This window comes from Canis aureus, chromosome 18, assembly GCF_053574225.1.
Source record: "Canis aureus isolate CA01 chromosome 18, VMU_Caureus_v.1.0, whole genome shotgun sequence".
NCBI classification, from domain to species: domain Eukaryota; kingdom Metazoa; phylum Chordata; class Mammalia; order Carnivora; family Canidae; genus Canis; species Canis aureus.
In genome coordinates this window covers 12,196,044-12,217,186 of record NC_135628.1, presented here as the reverse complement: position 1 = coordinate 12,217,186, position 21,143 = coordinate 12,196,044, and the positions used below count along the sequence as shown (strand labels likewise).

General features: G+C 36.8%; 2 protein-coding genes across 11 annotated transcripts in view; one reads left to right on the top strand and one right to left on the bottom strand.

The window, feature by feature from the left end:
* The window catches only part of THAP5 (THAP domain containing 5), a 143,848-nt gene that overhangs the window by 57,298 nt on the left and 65,407 nt on the right, over nucleotides 1-21,143 (bottom strand). The window contains exon 4 of one of the 7 annotated variants that reach the window (XM_077856176.1): nucleotides 1,207-1,399. The exons of 5 other annotated variants lie outside the window; for them this stretch is intronic. In XM_077856176.1, the coding sequence (XP_077712302.1) occupies nucleotides 1,333-1,399 (67 nt within the window). In that variant the 3' untranslated portion in view covers nucleotides 1,207-1,332. Of the gene's footprint in view, nucleotides 1-1,206; nucleotides 1,400-6,860; nucleotides 8,212-21,143 lie in introns of those variants that run through there. One more of the 7 variants, XM_077856177.1, reaches the window with a different exon arrangement.
* GPR141 (G protein-coupled receptor 141) overlaps nucleotides 13,557-21,143 on the top strand; it is a 45,183-nt gene continuing 37,596 nt past the window's right edge. For 2 of the 4 annotated variants that reach the window (XM_077856185.1, XM_077856182.1), the window contains exon 1: nucleotides 13,560-13,708. The gene's annotated coding sequence lies outside the window, so the exon portion shown is untranslated. Of the gene's footprint in view, nucleotides 13,709-21,143 lie in introns of all 4 variants that reach the window. The other 2 variants (XM_077856181.1, XM_077856184.1) reach the window with 2 other exon arrangements.

Genomic DNA, 21,143 nt, shown 5'->3' with positions numbered 1-21,143 from the left:
AAGTAGATATGAGTGAAACACAAATTGGTGGTCTAAGAGACTGAAAGAGGAGAGTCTCCCAGAATTCACTGCAGAGAAAAGAGTAGGTTGACATGGTTTCAGAGGTTGGCTCTGACCTTATGCAAAAAAAAAAAAAAAAATTATCTGGGTCATCGCTACCACAGCAAAGCTAGTGTTTGCTTTGTATTTGGGAAGCTGGACCAGGGATGGGTTTGAGATCCCAGGTGGGTGGGTTTTATTATTATTAGGGTTGGCTTTGTATTTTATAGGAATTCATTTTATTTCATGTTATTTCCTTCTCTACATTAATGCTTTATGTCTAAGAGAGTAAGAGTATGAATCTGTTTGCCATTGTGAAGGGACCATCAGCCGCCACCATCCACTGTTCAAAATTCTTTTTTAAGATCATCGAAGCAATATTTGAGATGGATGTGAAAGGCCTCCTAATTTGGGCTATTTCTAAATATCTTCTGGTGGATGGCTGGATGTATAATCTATATAATCGAACTAAGAATCGCTTTCCTATACCTGGTCCTTACGGAGAAGGGGAAGGCAAACTCAAAATCTCCGTTGGGGCTGATAACTAATGGTGGATATAAAATACAGATGCTGTATTTTATTAGAGAAACTTAATTTTATGATAGCAACTCTGGGCCGTTTATACCATGAAAAACTCGTAGAGAAGTTTGCCACAATTTCATACCCTAGCGATGCCTCCACAGACTTTATGGGAGTGTTATGTAAGATCATTAGAGCAGAGCTGGTTGGAGTATGTCCCCAGTGAGCTACCTGCCACAAGCAGCCAAGTTAGAGACTTGTCTGAACCTATGTCCCCGAGATAGGTCTTATGTGAAAGAACTTTCTCTGATATGATAAATATGTGCTTCCTCCCTAGCCTTTGCTTATGTGAACAAAGGTGATTTTTTTTCTTACGGCAAAGTTCTCTAAAATGACTATGGCACAGACAGTTTTAAAATAGATTCAATCTCCCGAGGAGCTGTGGGTAACCAAAATAGGGATCATTTTGGGTGGGTGGGGGACATCTTCGGGAAAGGGATAGGAAATTGATTAGGGGATAGGTTTCAAAACTCTCTAAAAGTGTAAGTTTTTAAAAGCCTATATTTAATGAGATCATTTTCTTTGTAATGATTCCGTTAAGGTAGGAATTGTTGACTGGATTAACAAGACTCCAAAACTTAAAATGAGTGAGCATACAAGCTTAAAATTCATTTCAGAACAATGTGTCCTTCAAGATTATAACCGGCTATAGGCACTCACACTTCCAGGCAATCTGTAGTCACTCAGGCAAATTCCTGAGGAGCCTGGGAAATTTTATGCACTGTGGCTGGCAAGAGAACAGTTATGAAGCCCACTATGTGCCAGTTGAACATACGGCAGTCTGTAAGTGAAAAGAGAAATTTGAAAAAATATTAGGACCAGAATTTAGATGAGATGTTCATTCTGGAAAAAAATTGTAAATCAGAGATTCCGTTCACTTTATATACTCAAAGATAGCCCAGAGAAACCACCCCCCCTCTTTTTTTCCAATCAGGTATATTTAGAATATCTCTACCTACTCTCCCACGATATTCTGGGATAAGAGGTTAAGAATGGCAGTGCTTTCCTGAAATGTCTGAGGTGGCTCAAAGAGTTTAACAACTGGATCAAGATGCCAATGGTTTCAAATCTTTAGCAATCTAAAGATGGACAAAACTGGAGCTTATGTAACACCCTCCAGAGCTGCTTCAACATTTGTTTGCTCTAGAACTCTGTGGCTAACTACACTTGTTTCTGTTAATAGTAGAAGTTCACAAAGTACAATCCACAGGCCAAATGTGGCCTGCTGCCTGCTTTTATAAGTAAAATATCATTGGGACGCAGCCGTTTGTATATATTGTCTATGACTGCTTTTGACTTATAACGGCTGATTTGAGTAGTTGTGGCAGGGCTCATAGGGTACTCAAAGCCTAAAATATGTACTATGTGGCCATTTATGGAAAAAGTTTTCTGACCTCTACCTAGAGCATCCCATAATATGACACAAGTTTCCTGAAGATGCTCATTCAAATGAGGGCAGACAAGTACTGAATAATAAAGTGCTACGAAATATGAATGAGAGCATCAGTGTGGACAAAACTCAAAGTAAACTCCAGGGGTGCCCGGGTGGCAAAGTTGGCCAAGAGTCTGCCTTTGGATCAGGTCATGATTCCAGGGCCCTGGGATTGAGCCCTGAGTCGGGCTCTCTGCTCAGTGGGGAGTCTGCTTCTCTCTCTCTCTCCCTCTGCCTCTGCTGTGCACACACTCTCTCACTGTCAAATTAATAAATAAAATCTTAAAAAAAATAAAGTAAACTGTGTTGTGAGCCCATTCAGGAAAGATCCTGAAGTCTGCTGGGGTCACTACTGTGCAACCACTAGAGACACTGGCCACATTATGGTGTGTGCCCACAGATATCCCCGTCCATTGGCACCACAGCTACAGGAGGTTTAATCCTCTGTACATCTACATGGTCGGCTGTTTGGAGCCCAGTTTGTGCCATGGAGGAGATATGGCAGGAACCCTGACATAATGGCCATCATTTTTCACAAGTCTCACCCAATCTGGTGAGCCACTGTCCTTCCAGCATCATCACCATCAGGCCTGAGAGATATCATTTAGATTTTTATTTTCAAAGAAGGTGCCATATTTAGTAAATAGAAAAGAAAAGTGATTTATCTAAGAATAGAGTTGTGGGTTGATAGGTTTTCATGGAACTCCAGTTTTGTATGGCGTTGGTATCAGATTTTAGAGGCTTGTTTTGAAGGGACATGCAGGGTGAGTATGCTCAAGTTCCCTGCTTGCTGAGTATTGAGGGGTTTTCTGGAATGTGGGATTTCCATGCTAAAACTATGCAAGTTCTGGGCAAACCAAGAAAAATTAGTTACCCTAGGGCCATCACTCGTCAAAGTAAAGTTTTGGAGGAGAGTGAGATTACCATCAGAACAGTGTGGGTTGTTCCTTTTTCCCCCTCCCCTTTGATTTACAACCAACAGGGCATCCAGAACTGAGCAAAAGTGCCTCTGCGTAGTACACCAAAACACCTGCGAGATCCACCCACATGTGCATCCAAAAGTGGGTCAAGAGGACCTCAGAGGAGGCTATGCGCCCAAGGGAGTCTGAGGATGGTCCCCACTTACTGCTATCAGGAAAAAGGTAATTTGGAGAGTACATGAATGGGAAATAGAGAATTTGTGGAGGACTAGCCCAACTGATGCGAGAACTTGGTGAGGCTTTGGAGACACAGACAATTCTGGAATCAGAGGAAAGGGAAGGAGAAGGTGAGGCAGCCCCATTTCCAAGAGCTAATGCTGCAACATGCTGGGATTGTGCTGGTGGCAGCGTAGCAGCTGGCAGCAGTTACCTCTCTGGCAGAGGAGGTGGCAAATGAAGTGTGTAGCATATTTGGCTCAATAAGGGAAACCAAAAAAACTTGTGCTATAGCACCACCTCCTGGAAATAAAGAGAAAGGCTTCTAATTGCCTATTGTTGAACTGTTACCATCAAGGTAAATGAAGCCTTCCATAAATAAGAAAGGAGTTTGCTACCTTAAATGTGACGGCAGAGGCGCATTTCATGAAACACTATGAAAAGTCATAGTAATATGGGGTCACAAAAAGAAGATGACAATTCAGCCACTGAACTCTAGGACAAGGCATACTGCAATCTGACTGATAAAGAATTCAAAATAGCTGTTATGGAAAACAAGCTCACGGCTGCCAGAGGAAAGGGAAGTGAGGATGGGCAAAATAGGTGAAAGGGAGTGCTTCCAGTTATGGAATGAATAGATTGGGGATAAAAGGCACAGCATAGAGAATATAGTCAATGATTTTGTAATAGCGTTGTAGGGTAATGATGCTGACTACACTTGTGAACATAGCATGACTTAGAGAGATGCTGAATCACTATGTTGTACATTTGATGCTAATGTAACATTGTGTATCAGCTACCCTCAAATAAAAATTTTTAAAACAAAAACACAAATCCCCAAATGGCTGTTATGAAGAAATTCAATGAACTACAGAAAATGCAGAAAGGCAATTAATTCAATAAACCCAAGAATAAAATTAATGAACAGAAGGACTACTGTACCAAAGAGATTGAAATTACTTTTAAAAAAGAAATCTTAATTCTGGAACTGAAGAAGTCAATAAATAAGATGAAGAATGCATTAGAAAGTTTTGGTAATAGGGCAGATCAGATGACAAAAAAAGAATAAACCTGGAAGATAGGAATTTAGATTTCTTCAGGTGGAAAAGGAGAGAGAAATAAGATTTTTAAAAAGTGAAGAAACCCTATGAGGGTCTCAGACTCTAGTAAGAGAGGCAATCTAAGAATCAAAGGTGACTATAGTTAACAATACCGTATTGCACGTTTGAAAGTCACTAAAAGTGAATCTTTAAAGTCCTCCTCACAAGAATCAAATCATTATTTTGTGTACCTGAAACTAATAGAACGCTACATGTCAATTACACTTCAATAAAAAATAAAATCAGGAATGATGATATTAGATTAATCCAATTCATAGTTGAGTTCTCTTAGAAAAGCACGTCATTTAGCAAGCTATTTAATTGCCTGAGATGATACGTAAAAGAAAACAAATACGTACATTTAATATTATCACAGTATGTCAAAACCTTGCAGTCCTATCCTAATCCCTATCAATAGTGGGAGATAAAGTCAGATTAATTTAGTGATGACAGTTTAGCCATCTGGATGACTATCTTTTCTAGTAATGGGGAACTGGAGGAGCAACTGACATTTACTGATTTTTACTTAGGTTGGATAATACCTTTTCCCAGAAAGCAGAAGCAGAGGTTCTACTTCTCGTGCTAGCCATGGAGAGAGAAGTGTGAACAAGTGAAAAGGTAGTATTTCACATCTCACATATGTACGGAGAAGACACTTTTGGATGCAATACTAAAGACTGCATATAACAGACATAATAATGTATTACAGGGTTGCCTGAGGACTATATATAAGATAATGTGAGGAAAATACTTAATGGAAGGCATAAGTATTCAACAGATGCTAGCTAATAGGATTATTAATCATAATCATTAATGCAACTCTAACATAATACCAAGTAATGACAGTATTTATAAGCAACAGTCTTGGAAAGTTACCGTCCTATTTCTGAGTTTTCTTTCCCATCTAGAAAATGAGCCTAATGATTCTTTTTTTTTTTTTTTTTTTTAGCCTAATGACTCTTACCCCCAAGAGTTGCTGAAGGGATGATATAAAAAATATTAAATTCTTATTTATTTATTTGAGATACAACTGACATATAACCTTATGTTGGTTTCATATGTATAACATAATGATTCAACATTTGCATATATAGTGAAATTGTCACCACAATAATTCTACTTTAACATCCATCAAACACAGTTATAGTTTTCTTTTCGAAGATTTACTCTTCTACCCATTTTCAAATATATAATACAGTATTAGCTATACTCATCACGCCGTACAATACATCTCCAGGGCTTATTTATTTTATATGAAATTCTTAATATCAGTCTGGCACATACTGAGCATCCATCCATCCATCTATACATCAATCCAACCATCCATCTTCCCACTAAGCAAACAATTATTGAGCATATGCAACATGTTTTGTGCTACTGTGCTAAGTGTTGGTCAGTCACTGTATATAAATTATACTCTGTAATTTCATAGAATTTATTTTCTGTTAAATTCTAAACAAAATATGTATATTGACTTAAATTTGACTTTATTACAGTAGATAAATTAAGGTTTTTATTTACAAATTGGGAATGATAGCAAATGAGAGATTGTGTGTGAATGAGGAGACTTGTGTACCAAGGCAAAGGAATTCAGAAATAAATAGCATCCAGCCGACTGCTGGCCAGTATGATGAGGCCTATGCTGTAGTACAAGGAGATGACAAGTTCCTCAGCAAAGGTAGAATCAAATTAATAGGCAGCTTCTGGAGCTGTGCTGGTAAGTATAAATACAATGGTAAAATAGGCATTTGCTGAGTAAATTAATAAATTCATCCTCTAAGAGGCGCCTGGGTGGCTCAGTCAGTTAAGCATCTGACTCTTGATTTCAGCTCAGGTCATGATTTCAGTGTCTTGGGAACGAGCACCACCTTAGGCTCTGTACTCAGCAAAAAGTTTGCTGGACATTCTCTCTCCCCTTACCCCACCATCTGCTCATGTGCACACACATACTCTCTCAAATAAATCAATCTTTAAAATAAACAAACTCATCCTCCAAGAAAAAAAATGTACTGTAGAGATGCAGTAACCAAAATGAGGACGGAAACACAAATGTTAAGGAAACAGGAAAACATGGGATGATTTTTTTAAAAAATAAAAATGCAACGTTAGGAGCAGCTAAAGTAAAGACCCACTATAACTATCTATTAAGTTTCTCTGGAAAGAGCTGGTCATTCTCAGGAGAACTGTGAACTTCTCACTTGAGGCGTGAGTATTAAGGAACTAAGGAAACCATCATAGATGATGAGTTGGCTAGGGCTCAATCAGGTGGGAAGGCTACCTGGAACTAAAGAAGTCAAATCCACCCTTAACTACAAAAAGCAAGCACAGGGTCCTTCACGGGAGACAAAGCAAAACAGTTAAGAGCTAAGTGGATGCAGAAATGGAAAGTAAGCAAGGAAATTAAGGTTAAGGTCAGAGAAAATAAGACTATTTCTGTAAACAGGGTCAGGATGCTTGAAGCTTAAAATTAGGTGTTGGCCTGGCTTAACCTGGAATAAACGTTTTTGCCTGGTGATTCAGTTACCAGATCTATCTGGTGTGTGTGCGCGCGCGTGTGTGTGTGTGTGTGTGTGTGTGTAAATTACTGGCGAATAAAAACATGGGAGATTGGAATTCTTCCCCCATATGCTAAGATTTCTTAAGTTATAATGCCATTAGATTTCTTCTCTATAGGAGTGTGGTCTTCCAAAATACAGGGACTCCTGCTCTGCTTCTAGAAAAACAAGTTGTGCTTTAAAAATAGTACTGTAGAAATTGTTTCGTGAGAATTACATAGGCCTTGAATCTAGTTCCTTGCTGAGAGGAAGTATAGGTTTGAGGTGTACTCATGTTCCTCCATAAAATTCATCTGTCAACCCTAGCAACTACCCTAAAATACCTTATAATATCCAGACATGCATATAAATAGAACACCTCAAAGTCTGGAGGAAGCCAAGTGAATAACATCAGTTATTCTAGCAACACTTCACTTTAGGGTGAAGCCCCAGTTTGGATATCAGGACGTCATCATCATCATTGCCATCATCATCATCATTATCACCATCTTTACAAGGGATTTCTTTACAGGTGACAATTTTTTTTTAAATAAGTATAATGTGTGGATGCATTAAATGGTGAAAACCTTGGGCTTCTGCACTGATGAGGATGTTTGATGGTCTCTGTTTCAGAATATTCTACTTGTGGAGTTTGAAATTCATGGAATACCTTAAAGCGAAAGTACTGCTCTAGATAAAGGCCATACAAATCATAAAACAAGCAAATTTAAAAAATTTTTGCATTAGAGGCACAGGCATTATCCCATTGTCTTAATTAGTAAAATGGGGGCTCAGGGAGTCTATGTGGTCTAAGGGCATCTAGTTCACTAGATAAAAGAGAGGAACTTGGAATGCAGCTGAATTTCCAAATCTTTGCATTCTACTGTGAATGAAGAATCTAAATCCTAATTCATGTGGCTGGAAAGTTACATTGCGACAGGGATACCTTGCACAGGTTACCAGAATGAAATTGAACAATATTCATTAGACATAGGTATGTGGTTTTCATCCAGGCATCTGGCAAGGTTGCTGTTGGCAATATTGACATTCTGGAAACACAGGCTGTCTGGTGTCTAGAGAGTAACTTTTCTGAAGGACTGATGTTCAAATGGAAACTTCTGGATGGGCAGAGACCTTGGACTTCAGTTCTGTTGCACATCTTGAATAAAGACGTAGTGGTCGTATTTAGGATCTAAAAAGTTCTGAAAACCCGTGTAGCAAAATAAAATTTAGGCAAGATCAATGCAAAGGTCTTCTCTTGGTTCCAAAAGCACAGGATGGAGGAGATGTGGAGACAGTTCTTTTTTTAAAAAAAACAACCACAGTATAAAGAGATATCATTTCACAGGTCTGAGCACACAGAAGCATTTCCTGGAGTTCTGGATGAATCCCTATGAAGAAAAAAGTTAAATGAGCTGAAGGGTATTGAAAGTAGAGAGGCTAGGAGGCTGGAGGAACTCAAAGCCACACCACGTGAATATTCTTTTTAATAGATCATGGCCCCTGGCTTGGAGAAGACTCAGACTGGACAAGGCAAATGTCACCAGGTCCTTGCAGGGCTATTGTGTAGGAAAGGGCTTAGGCTTTTTCTCTGTGGCTATGAGGGGGGGATTAGGAGATGTGGGTAGATAGTACAGTAAGACATTTCCGTTTGTAAGCAATGAATCACTTGAAATGTCAGTACTGTCACAGGATGAGCAGGCAGGCTGGATGATGACTTGGAAGGGTGTTTCTAGTAACTGTGTATCTTCAAACACTGAGCTGCTGAGCTTCACAGATCCCTCCCCTGCTCTTTAAATATTTGACGGGATATCATCACCAGCCTCATTTTTACACAGGGTCTCAATATTGAAAATCAATCCTTTAATGAGCTTAGGAGGATTTTGAATATCTGCAGCAGAGTTCAAACAGAGTTTACTTTGCGTATTGATTTAATAGGTAAGAGCAGGAAGCTCGCAAATGCTATATGCAAATTTGTTCCAAATGAGCTCCGAAAATGGATTTGGAGCTAATTGTTTTGGCACTTATTTCACTGGGGATGAAACACTGGCCAAACGTATTTCAAAGTGAGGAAGAGGCTCTGTGAGCATCAAACCTAGGAAAAGGAGCAGTAGCATGCAAGAAATTTGGAAAAGGAGAACACTCCATCTGAAGCCTCAAGGGAGGAAAGGGAATGTTGGCTGAAGTCTTATTTGGAAGCCACAGAACGGTGAAAATAATTAGTGTCAAACAACTTATAGCACTGCATTTCCAGCATGGGTCATTTTTAAACATGAACTTTTATTGTTTCAGTATAATCTATAGACAGAAAAGTGCAAAAATTGTAAGGGTAAAACCAGATGAATTACCACAAACCAAGCACATTATCTCCCAGATCAAGAGTGAGTATAGAAGTCCTCCTACTTTCAACCACTTACTTGTGACATCCTGTATCAGTTTTGACAGTATTTAAATTTTATATAAATGTAATCACTCAATGACTTCATTTGTGGCTGGCTTCTTTATATTATATTATTTTTTAATTTTTTTTTATTGGAGTTCAATTTGCCATGGCTTCTTTATATTAATACGATGTACTGGCTTTGGCAGCACATATACTAAAATTGGAATGATATGTTAATACAATGTCTGCAAAATTCATCCGTGTTTTTGTACGTAACATTACCTTATTCGTTTTCATGGCAAGAGCAATTCTGGACATTCCACACTTTTGTTTTTGTAATATGTTTATTTTTTACCTCTGGGATGTTCCAGATTTGGACTGTTATACCTACTGCTATTATGAACATTCCTGTAACTTGCTTGGTATACACACATATGCATTTTCTGTTGGGTGTGTAGCTAGGAATACAATTGCTGGTTCACGAGACATTTGTATGTTCAGCTGTAAAAACATAGCTTTGGTGTGCCACTTTTCCACTCCCTCTAGCAGTGTATGAAATTCTATTTACTCCATATCCTCTGCAATACTTAATACTCTAAGTCATTACACTGTATTTAAATTTTAAATTTTAATCGTGAGGTATTAAATTCTATTTAAATTTCAGCTATCTGGTGTATAGTTAGTGGTATTGCATTGCGGTTTTTATTTGCAGTTCCCAAATCACTAATATGTGCTTACTGGGAAATCTTTTGCAAACTGCCTATTTGTGTATTTTGTGTATACTAACTTCATTGTATTATCGTTTTGTTCCCGATCCATACCTGATATGAGTTCTTTGTCAGTTTATGAACTATAAAAATCTGTTCCTACCCTATGATTTGCCCTTTTATTCTCTTGATGATGTCTTTGTTGGGCATAAAAATCTTCTTTCAATGTAGTTTAGCTTATCAGTATCTCTAGTGATTAGAGATTTCTGTATTCTAAAATAAATCTATATCCCAAGGTCATAAAGATACTTTGTTATCTTCAAAATAAAATATTTCCTGATTGCCATTTGTATTTATTTTTTATTGTTTAAATTACTATTATCAAGATTTTATTTATTTATTTGAGAGAGAGAGAGCACAAGTAGGAGGGAGAGGCACAAGGAGAGGGAGAAGCCTACTACTCCCTCTTGAGCAGGGAGCCCAACTTGGGGCTGGACCAAGGATGCTGAGATCATGACCTGACTGGCCATCTAGGTACACCTAGTGTTTGAATTATTTAGAAGTCTATTGAGTAATTTTCAAACATAAAGTTTTTATTGTTATCTCATTTCATTATTGATTTCTAGCTTAACTGTATTGTTGTCAAAAATGTACTCTATATAATTTTACTTTTTTTATATTTTTAAAAAATTTCTTTTAGAGTCATTTGGTTAATCAGCTTGGCATTTGATGTGAATTTTGTATTTGTTGAATATAAGTTATGTAAATTAGGTCAAATGTATTGATTGCATTGTTTAAATATACTATAACCATATTGAATTTTTGTCTGCTTGATGTATCAGTTACTAAGAGACATCTGTTAAGATCTCCCTATGTTTATGAATTTATACCTTGGATTTAGTTTCATCATTGTTTTGCTTTATATAGTTTGAAATTCGTTATTAAGTGCAACAAATTTACAACTATAATATTTTGGAAAGATTAACTCTTTTATCATAATAAAATTTCCATTGTTTATGCCCAATAAAGTTTCTTACCTTACAGTCTAATTTGTCTGATAAATATATTAAAAATACATAGCTATACTGGCCTCAATGTTTTTTCCATCCAATTTAGGGTTTTTGTGTTGTTGTATTTTAGGTGTGTCTTTCAATCAACATTGAGTCACATGTATTTTTTTCATCTAGTCTAAAAAACTTTGTTTTTGACTGCTTACACATTTACATATTATTTCCTCTTTTTTTTTTTTATTTCCTCTTTAAATATTACTTCTGCTTAACTCTTTCTCTTCTCTCTTTCTAGGACACGAATTATGAACATGTTAGAACTTTTCCCTGTGTATTCTTTTGTGATTTCATGTAATTTTTTCCCTTTCTTCCCTCCTCTGTTCTTCAATCTGGTATTTTCTTCTGATTTATTCTAGTTTCATCTTCCGGTCTCATTGTCTATTAGTCCCCATTAATTATTTAATTTCATTATTTTACTTTTCTGTTTTAGAATTTCTATTTGAATTTTAAGATAGATTCCGGAATAAAATATAAAATTCTCTATATTTCACCTTATTTCTTCAAACTATTAATCACAGTTATCTTAAAGTCCCTCAGTCTGGATCTCCTTATGCATTTGTTTCTATTTTGTGTCTATTTTCATGATTTTGGCTATTAGGTTTTATCTTCTGACATGCCTGTTAATATTAATCGAAACTCGAGGAACTCTCCTTAACTTGTTGGGTGGGATGCTCCCTGATTCATGGGTCATTTAATAAAACCAACTGTATCTTCAGATTATAAAATATATATTTACTGAAACAAGCATTATGTATAAAAATTTTGAGAGCTAGTTTACTGATCTAGATAGTGTTATTCTCCAGACATTACTTTTGCTTGGGGTAGGAAGGAGAATCTCCTAATCTATTCAATGATTATTTACCTAAGTTAGTTGCTTAGAAACTGGGCTTTAACTTTGTGATGGCAAAGCATTTCTAGTTCATGCTTTTTCCAAAGGTGTAGTCCTACAAATGTCCCCCTTGAAAGCATAATTATAAGGACATCACCTTCTTGGTGGTCCCTGAACTCTAATTCTGCACCTAACCCAGATGTCCTTCACTTCTGAGCCTCCTAGCTACCCCTTTCTGCTCGATTTCTCAGTGGCCAGTTACAAATCAGAAATACCTTGCATGAAAACTAGAGTTGAAAATCACATTCACCATTTGTATTTCCCTTTTCCTGGGGATTTTGTTTTTCCAGGTTCTTACTGCCTGGCCAGCTTTCTATACCAACAGATTTTCAAACCAATAGATTTTATATTCTATCCAATTTTTGTAGTTGTTCTCAGGTGGGCTTATATGGAACAGTCTCCTCTACCATTACTAAACACTAAAACTCCTCCAGCATGAGTTATTTTGAAACATATAACATTTCTATTCCTATAACACACAGAGTGCACAGCTGCTGAAACTGAAGACTTTCCAGACAAAGAGGCCTTCCCTTGAAACTAAAAAAAAAAAAAAAAAAAAAAGTCAGGTGCACTAATAACATTATGCTCAAAATGAGAAATGTGAACAATAGGAAACAGGAATTGCAAAATGTGTGCCTAGAATATTCTTTTTTTTTTTGCCTAGAATATTCTTCAGCATTGTACAGGAGACCAAAAATCATTGCAAATTACCAAAATTATCTTTCTAATTAGGGCCTTTAAAGTAGAAACAACCCAGAAATGGTGTGTTTGATGCTTGTGTTATTTTTTTAAATGCAGAAATGTCAAATTAGAGCTAAAAATTGGAATATGTTTAAAATGTTGATATTTAATAAATTAGCATTTTTAACCCTCAGATTTCTATACATTATCATGTGGTTTACACAATAATTATAATATTTATAGAATACTACAGTGTTGTATAATATGATAGGCAAATTTGAGCAGTTTGAGGAACTTATTTTTCTTAAGATTGATTTATTTATTTTAGAAAGAAAATAAGTGGGCCAAGGGAGAAGGAGAGAGAGAATCTTAAGCAGACTCCCAGCTGACCATGGAGCCTGATGCTGGACTGGATTCCATGACTCTGAGATCATGACCTGAGCCAAAATCAAGAGTCAGATGGTCAACTGACAGCCACCCAGGGATCCTGAGGAACTTATTTTTCTTTCAATATTTGCCACTTATTTCTGTGAATGTGTGCATATCTTCTTTCTGAGATAATGTTGAATCTAAAGAGTGAGGCTATGGACAAACGCACTCATATCATAATCAATATAATATATATCAATGACAGATCTAATCACCAAAATATAAGAATAGTAGTTCTAGATCCCCAAGGGGTTACAGAATAATTCTATACATTTTGTAAAGGAAATATCATATATGTATAATCTTTCATCCCAAACATAGTACACAGCTTATCTCTCCTTTTTGTTTTTTATAATATCACTTTTTCTCCTATTATCTACAAAACTTGGTCTGAATGATTTTTTTTTAAGTGGATTCTTGCAGTAGTCATAAAACTTTAGTACTTCTTGACAATCAGCCTTGCTGTCATTTTGCAACCTGGACTTTTCATTTTAAGAGGTTGATTTTTCAATGCTAGTATGTTTGAAATAGTTTTGAGGTTTTGTGGTTGCTGTCGACACTGCGGAACTTATAACACTTTGGTTTCCTTTTGCTTTAGTGAACTGGCCAGGCCTCTGGCGTGCTTGCAGACCATGGAAGTGTCCAGTGGGCTTACTATTAGAAAAGAATCCTATACAGAACTCAAATAGGTGGCCCATCTCTTCACCTCCCTGAGAAGTCTGGCTTTTTCAGGTAAGTGCAGAAGACCTGGGGTGGAGGGCTCATGAATGAAAGTTGTGCTTAAAGAGCATGCTAAACTTGCCAGTGAAGCTCTAGTTCAGAATCTTCAGGGTGTCTGGATGGCTCAATTGGTTGAGCATCTCCTTTTTTCAGGTCATGATTTCAGGGTCCTGGGATTGAGCCCTGCATCAGGCTCCCTGCTCAGGTCATGATCTCAGGATTCTGGGATCGAATCCCCCATCAAGCCCTGCACTGGGCTCTCTGCTCAGTGGGAAGTCTGCTTTTCTATCTCTCACTGCTCCTCCTTCTGCTCATATTCTCTCTCTCTCAAATAAATTAATAAAATCTTTTTTTTAAAGAAAAATCTTCAGCCTTGCTGTAAAAAGCAAGCTTATTTACTCTAATCACAATTCCTCCTTTAGAGAAAGAATTGTCTAGTTCTTCCTTTGTAGTACAGAAGTAGTACACCTACTTCTTATAAGTGGTTAAATATGAACAAAAGCGGTTTCAGAATCTGTCAAAAGAAAAAAGAGAGTCTGGCTAAAACCATCATAGAGTTCTTTAGGGCATTTGATACTGCATTTATATATCACTGAAATGTTTATATTTTAAGTGGTATTTTTTTCACTATGAAAATCTTTAAACTCTATTACTGGTAATATTCTCACATATGATTTAAAATTATTCTAGCAGCCCTAATAACAGAAAAAATCAATAGTAATCAGCTATTGGAATTTGTAAAAGAAATATTTTCAAAATAACATGTGTAATAATGGTTATTATAATTCTTTTCATTCTATTTTTGTAGTACTACATGAAAGGAGGAATCTGAAAATAACACAAAAGTTAAAAACAACATCTGTTCAGATAATTTTACATTAAGCTTCTTTTCCACCTTTATTTCCTTTTTACAAGAAGTACTGCACATCAAATATGTGAAATAGAATATAACGTAAACTTAAAGTCAGTAATGTACAACCTGAGTTTGAGAGTTTAATATTGCTTCTTTTTAAAAAAAAAAAAATTTTATTTATTTATTTATTTATTTATTTATTTATTTATTTATTTATTTATTTATTTATGAGGGAGGGAGAGCCTGGGTGGGAGGGAGAGGCAGAGAGAGAAGGTGAAGCACACTCTCCACCAAGCAGGGAGCCTGACTTGGGGCTTGGGCCTAGGACCTCAAGATCATGATGACCTGAGCTGAAGGCAGATGTTTAACTGACTAAGCCACCCAGGTACCCCTAATTGCTTCTTTAATAAATCTGTGATATACTTTTGGATAGGTCACTTAATTACTGGATTTCAACTTCTTAATTAAATGCATAATTGTTTATCTAAGAAATTTTATTAGGGACTCCAGATTTACAACTCCTTGTTTTCTTTTTTATTGGGTTTAAATCAATTAGTCAATATTTTAACGGATCAACAGGAGTAATGGGAAGACCAATAGAGAAGGAATCAGGTGGTATGAATCCAAGTCTTTTATTTTCTTGTAATTGGCTGAGTGATTTAGAAAATATTTTCTAACCATTCTAAGCCAAGGTTTGGCAAAATTTTTCTGTGAAAGACTGGATAGTAAATATTTTAGGTTTTACAGGCCAACAGGCAAAATTGAAGATAATATGAAGGTAATATGAAACCATTTAAAAATGTAAAAGCCAAAAAATAAAAAAAAAAATAAATAAAAAAAAATAAATAAAAATGTAAAAGCCATCTTAGCTCACAGGCAGTACAAAAATGGAAGATGAGCTATATTTGGCCTTAGGGCCATAATTGTCCAACCCCTGTTATAGGTAATAATTTTCATCAATTATAAAATGGAAGATGTAGGAGTTCATAGATGATACATAGAGTGATCCACCAATCCCCTAAAATTGTATACAAAAATCTGAGTGTATGTAAACATGTTATTTTTTAATAGGACAAAAGGTTCACATATTTCATCAGATTTTCAAAGGATTCAAAATCCAATTAAGGTCAAGGATCATAGAACTAGCTGATGACTAAAGATGTTCTCCAAATTTGAAATTTAGTGAAATATTTAATTGAGTACCTAGTATGTCTAAGCTACTGTGTTAACATTATAATAGATGTTAGCATATTATGACCAAAATAACATGTCAAAATATATTAAAGATTGTAATTTGCACAAATCAATGATATCCTTCAAAGTAATAACTTTGAGAAAAATTCTGTAATTAGTCAGACATTTCTGAGATAGTACCTTGCAAAGTATTTTCATAATTCACAGTATAATTATGTCAAAATATTAACCAAATATTCTTATTACCTCATCTTGTTTTTGATGACAATGATATTAGTTATGACCATTATAATCAGACTTAACCTAAGCAGAATTTCTTTCCTAAAAATATGATTTCCTTAAGAGCAGGAACTATACTTTTTTCATCTTTGTATTTGGGAATAGTGTTTGCCACATAGGAAGTGCTCAACATCTCTGGAATGGATATATAAATGAATGAATGAATGAATGAAAAGATGAAGACACCATCATGGTGATTTTGTGCCATAGATACCAAAGGCTTAGAATCCAAAATGCCCTAAGAACAGTAGTCACTAAGGTCAAAGATTGGTTCTCTTTTTGATGTTGGACATAACTGTGATTTCAAAATACTTGGTCAACTAAAGATTGCAGTTCCTGAAGATTAAGTCACCTTTTCCAAAAAAAGTGAAGTTTGCTGAATGTAATTCACGTGTTACAGATGTTCCAGTGACCTAGTCTGGGAGATGGGGTGATATGAGAGTGATGTTTTGTTGAAGGAGTAGCAGTATGCTCAGCATCTAAGCCATTCCCGCTGAGACCAAGTAGGAGGTTGTATCAGCTGGAGCATTATACCTAAATGGTAGGCTTTCTGGGGCAATCCAAAAGTCAGATCTAACAGAATTTAGAGTATCACTATGCTCCCTAAAAAAGAAATTTAGCCTCATTTCCATTGCCTGGCCAATTGATGGTGCCAAAATCTGAGTACCATTCTCTGGGAATTCCCCAAAGCTACATGGGGTAGGTAGAGAATGACTTGGATCTAAAAGTACCTCTCTTCTCTATCTAGGAATAATTTCATTTTCTGAAAGAGAAACTTGTGCTACAATAGCTGGTTTGTGATTCATTCACTTCTCTTGGGAAATTTAAGTCTTAAGATTTAAAAAAAAATTTAAGAAATGTTAATGAAAAGCCTGCATAATCTACATGTATCTGGAGTTATGCCTGAAATGTCCTTATTCAAAAAAGTACATCCTACCTCCTTTCCTGCCTTCACTCCCCCTCCACCTCTAAAAGCTGTTAGGGAAACAGCAACATACTATTCATTTTGGGTTGTAATTATAGAGCTTGCTTGTGTAGTGTCACTCTGCATTAAACAGCACCATTTGTTCAACCGTTTAGAGGTTGTGCTAAAGTCATATTCCTGGATCTCCTTAGGGATTGAGATTAGTCCACATATAGGCCAAAACCCAAAACCTTTGTAAATGGGATCTCAAATATATATATATATTTGAATGAATGAATGAATGAGTGAATGAATGAATGAAAAGATGAAGACACCATCATGGTGATTTTGTGCCATAGATACCAAAGGCTTAGAACCCAAAATGCCCTAAGAACAGTAGTCACTAAGGTCAAAGATTGGTTCTCTTTTTGATGTTGGACATAACTGTGATATATATATAATTTATTTATTCACGAGAGACACAGGGAGAGAGAGACATAGGCAGAGGGAAAAACAGGCTCCACACAGGGAGCCTGATGTGGGATGCGATCCCTGGACTCCAGGATCACTCCCTGAGCTGAAGGCAGGCTCTTTAACCACTGAGCCACCAGGCATCCTGGATCTCAAATATATAAACCAATATGTTCAAGGTCCAAGGTCTTACTTAGATTATGACACGAAGCCTAGTCCCCTCCCAAAGGATTTCTGAGACACTCAAGGAAGTGCTTTAGGAAGCCCAAGGCAGCAAGCTTCTCTCGTCTGACTGCTGCCCCAGGATCTATTTGCAGATCACCTCTGAAACTTTCTGGTCAGTTTCTCTCCAAAAAGTGGGTAAGGTGCCTCTGGTTCCCTTTCAAACACAACTAACTTGAATCTGTGACAATTTTTTTTTTTGAAAAACTTTTTCTTGAAGGACTAGACTAGGTAACAAATATTTTAGGCTTCAGAGGCCATACAATCTCTGACACAACTACTCAATTCTTCAGGTATCATGCAAAAGCAAATAGTGCATTAATACAAAACTTGATTTATAAAAACAAATGGCTGGTTCACAGCCTATAGTATGTTGGCCCATGAACTATATTGAAGGCTTGATGACAACTGAAAAAGTTACAGAGGAAAATGAAAGTCTCAAAGTTAGAATCACCTGGTAGAGGCATCAGTACTGTACTTCTTCCTGGAAGTCCCCAGGAGCCATCTCTCCTTGGCCCTGGTTTGTGGCCATGCTACTGAGGCCACTCACGAATCTGGGGCAGAGCTCTACCCTTCTTCCCTTTACAACCTAAATTCGGGTTTCTCCCTTCCTATGTGAGGCTCTGCTTAAATAATAAGTTCATTATATATATATATATATATATATATAATATATATATATTATAATATATAATATATAATAAGCTCCACTCAAAAATAAGTTTGTACAGGGGCACCTTGGTGGCTCGGTCAGTTAAGTGTCTGTCTCTTGATTTTGGCTTAGATCATGATCTCAGAGTAGTGAGATGGAGCTCTGTGCTGGACGCGGAGCCTGCTTAAGATTCTTTCTCTCTCCCTCTCCCCCTTTCCCTCTCTAAAAAAATAATAATAAATTCATACTGCAATCATCTCTAAAAAGCAAAGCCTGTTGAACAGAAATGTGATCCATTTAGGTCTGAAGCATCTTCAATACCTTCCATTTATTTGTATTACTAAAAAGCTCACCAAAATTATCTTTTCTTGACTAAAGGTAGACTCTGCCCTAAAAACAAATTATTTTCCTGTTTCTTATTTTTATTTTGGTAAAGTACACACAAAATTTACCATTTTAACTCTTTTTAAGTGTATAGTTCATTGGCATTAACTATATCCACCTTATTATACAATCATCACCACTATCCATTTCTAGAATTTTTTCATCATACTAAACTGAAACTCTGTACCCACCAGACAATAACTCCCTACCTCACCCCTGGTAACCACTATTCTACTTTTTGCCTCTTTCAAGTTGACTATTCTGAGTCCTTAACATAAATGGATTCATAGTATCTGCTCTTTTCTGTAAAGACAAATTCTTGCTTCTATTGTTAGAATCACATGAAAAAATAAATTGCCTGTCTCTTCTGGCTTCCAGCTATTTCTGGCTTGGAAATATTGGGGCCTAGTCTGAGAAAACCTGGTGTGAATCATCTCCCACTATTCTCCAAACTGGTTCCCCTGTGTCAATTATTACAACATCTCACCTTTCCCCAAATTCACATTACACATTATCTTCTTTTTAATACTGTGATCCATGCCTAGAATGGCACTACCTCACTTTCCTCGGTGGGACTCCTAGTCATCAGAACCAGTACAGCAACTACATGTTGATGTTGGTAGGTGGAATTGTTCTGTCACTTGGTGCATTAGAAAAACTTTCCCCTCCTATGAGTGTTTTTCCCTCCTATGGGTGTCTCCTTCAGTACTAACACACAATGCCTCACCTCTGACACTTCTGGTTACCAAATGTATAGAGGCTTCTCCTCCCTCATCAAGTAATTCTCCATAACACTAGCAGGGTGGCCTCTAATTTAATTTAGTCTGACACTCTCTACCTAGAGATAGGGCCAGACCCCACAGGTTAAAGGCCCAGTCCCACCAAATGGTTCCCAGCTTGCCTCAGATACCAATCACAAGTGGTAGGTCCTTATGATACCCATAACTCTGTCAGATTTGGCTGCAAATGGGGTTTCTACTATTCCCTCCTCAGGTCTGATTAATTTGTTAGAGCATCTCATAGAACTCAGAGAAATACTTACTTAATGTTGACCAGTTTATTAACAGATATGATATAGGACACAAATGAACAGCCAGATGAAGAGATATGTAAGGCAAGGTCTGGGTAGGGGCCCTGAGCACTGGAGCTCTTGTCCTTGTTGAGTTAGGGTACCCCTCCGCACCCAGTGTGGATATGTTCATCGACCCGGAAGCTCTCTAAAGCCCCAACTCCCCTGCTCTTAGGATATTATAGACTTCTTCATTTGGCATGATCAATTATTAACTCCATTTCCAGCCCTCGCCATGCTCTTGTGGATGGGGGATGGAGCTGAAAATTCTAAGTTTCTAACTGGGATTTGATCATTCTGGTGACCAGCCCTCACTGAGAGGCTATCCGCAAGCCCACCCAGAATCACCACCATGAAACAGGATGTTTCTAGTACTCTTATCACTTAGGGACTTATAAGGGGTTAAGGAATCCTGTGTCAGGGACTGAGGGCAGAGACAAATATATGTATTTCTTGTTATTTCATACATGTATAATGGCACTCATGTAATTTATCACACAGTGCCTTAGATTATTTTATTATGCAGGTCTTCTCTTTTCCCTAGGTCGTAATCTCTTTGCAGAGCAGTGACCATATCTATCGCAGACTTTACTCTATGCAAGGGCCTGATTTAGAGAAGCTTTAGCTGGGCTTTGGACAAGATATGCAACAATTAAAAAAATAAAAGAAATTTCTCATTCATCAGTCTGCACCCCCCCATCAGTCTCTCTCTATATACACCATTTTATGTATAATATATCTTAAAAACATCTCTACCAACAGCAAAATTATTAAGTTGGCCTGTTCCAGATCTCTTCTCATGAAACAAATATCACATAAAACTTTTTAGGTTTTGGGGTGCCTGGATGGCTCAGTAAGTCGAGCATCTTCCTTCAGCTCAGGTCATGATCCCTGGGTCCTGGGATTGAGCCCTGTATTGGGCAACCTGCTCAGCTGGAGTCAGCTTTTCCCTCTGCCCCTCCTCCTGCCCATGCTTGCACTCTCTCTCTCTCTCTCTGAAATAAATAACTAAAATCTTTAAAGAAAAAAAAATTTTTAGGTTCTCTTGTTTTCAGGAAAAAATTTTTAATAGTAAAATAGACATTTTTATACTTACTTCACTCTTTATAATACTATAGGTAGAGAGACATGTAGAAATACTCAAAGATGTTTATGACTCCTGTCTAGGAGACATTATTAATACATTTGGAAAGAGACAATTTGTCCATGTAAAACAAATGCAAAGATCATGTCATTATGGGAATCTATATTTGTCAAATTTTTTAATGGCTAATAAGCCAGAGATAGGTATAATAATCTTTATTTTACTATTAAATTTTTCCAGAAAATTTAATTAAAAGAACCTGAGAGTTTAATGTCAAACTATCTTCACTGAGAATATCTGAAACAGGCCAATTCTAAGATGTTGCTCTTGGCAGA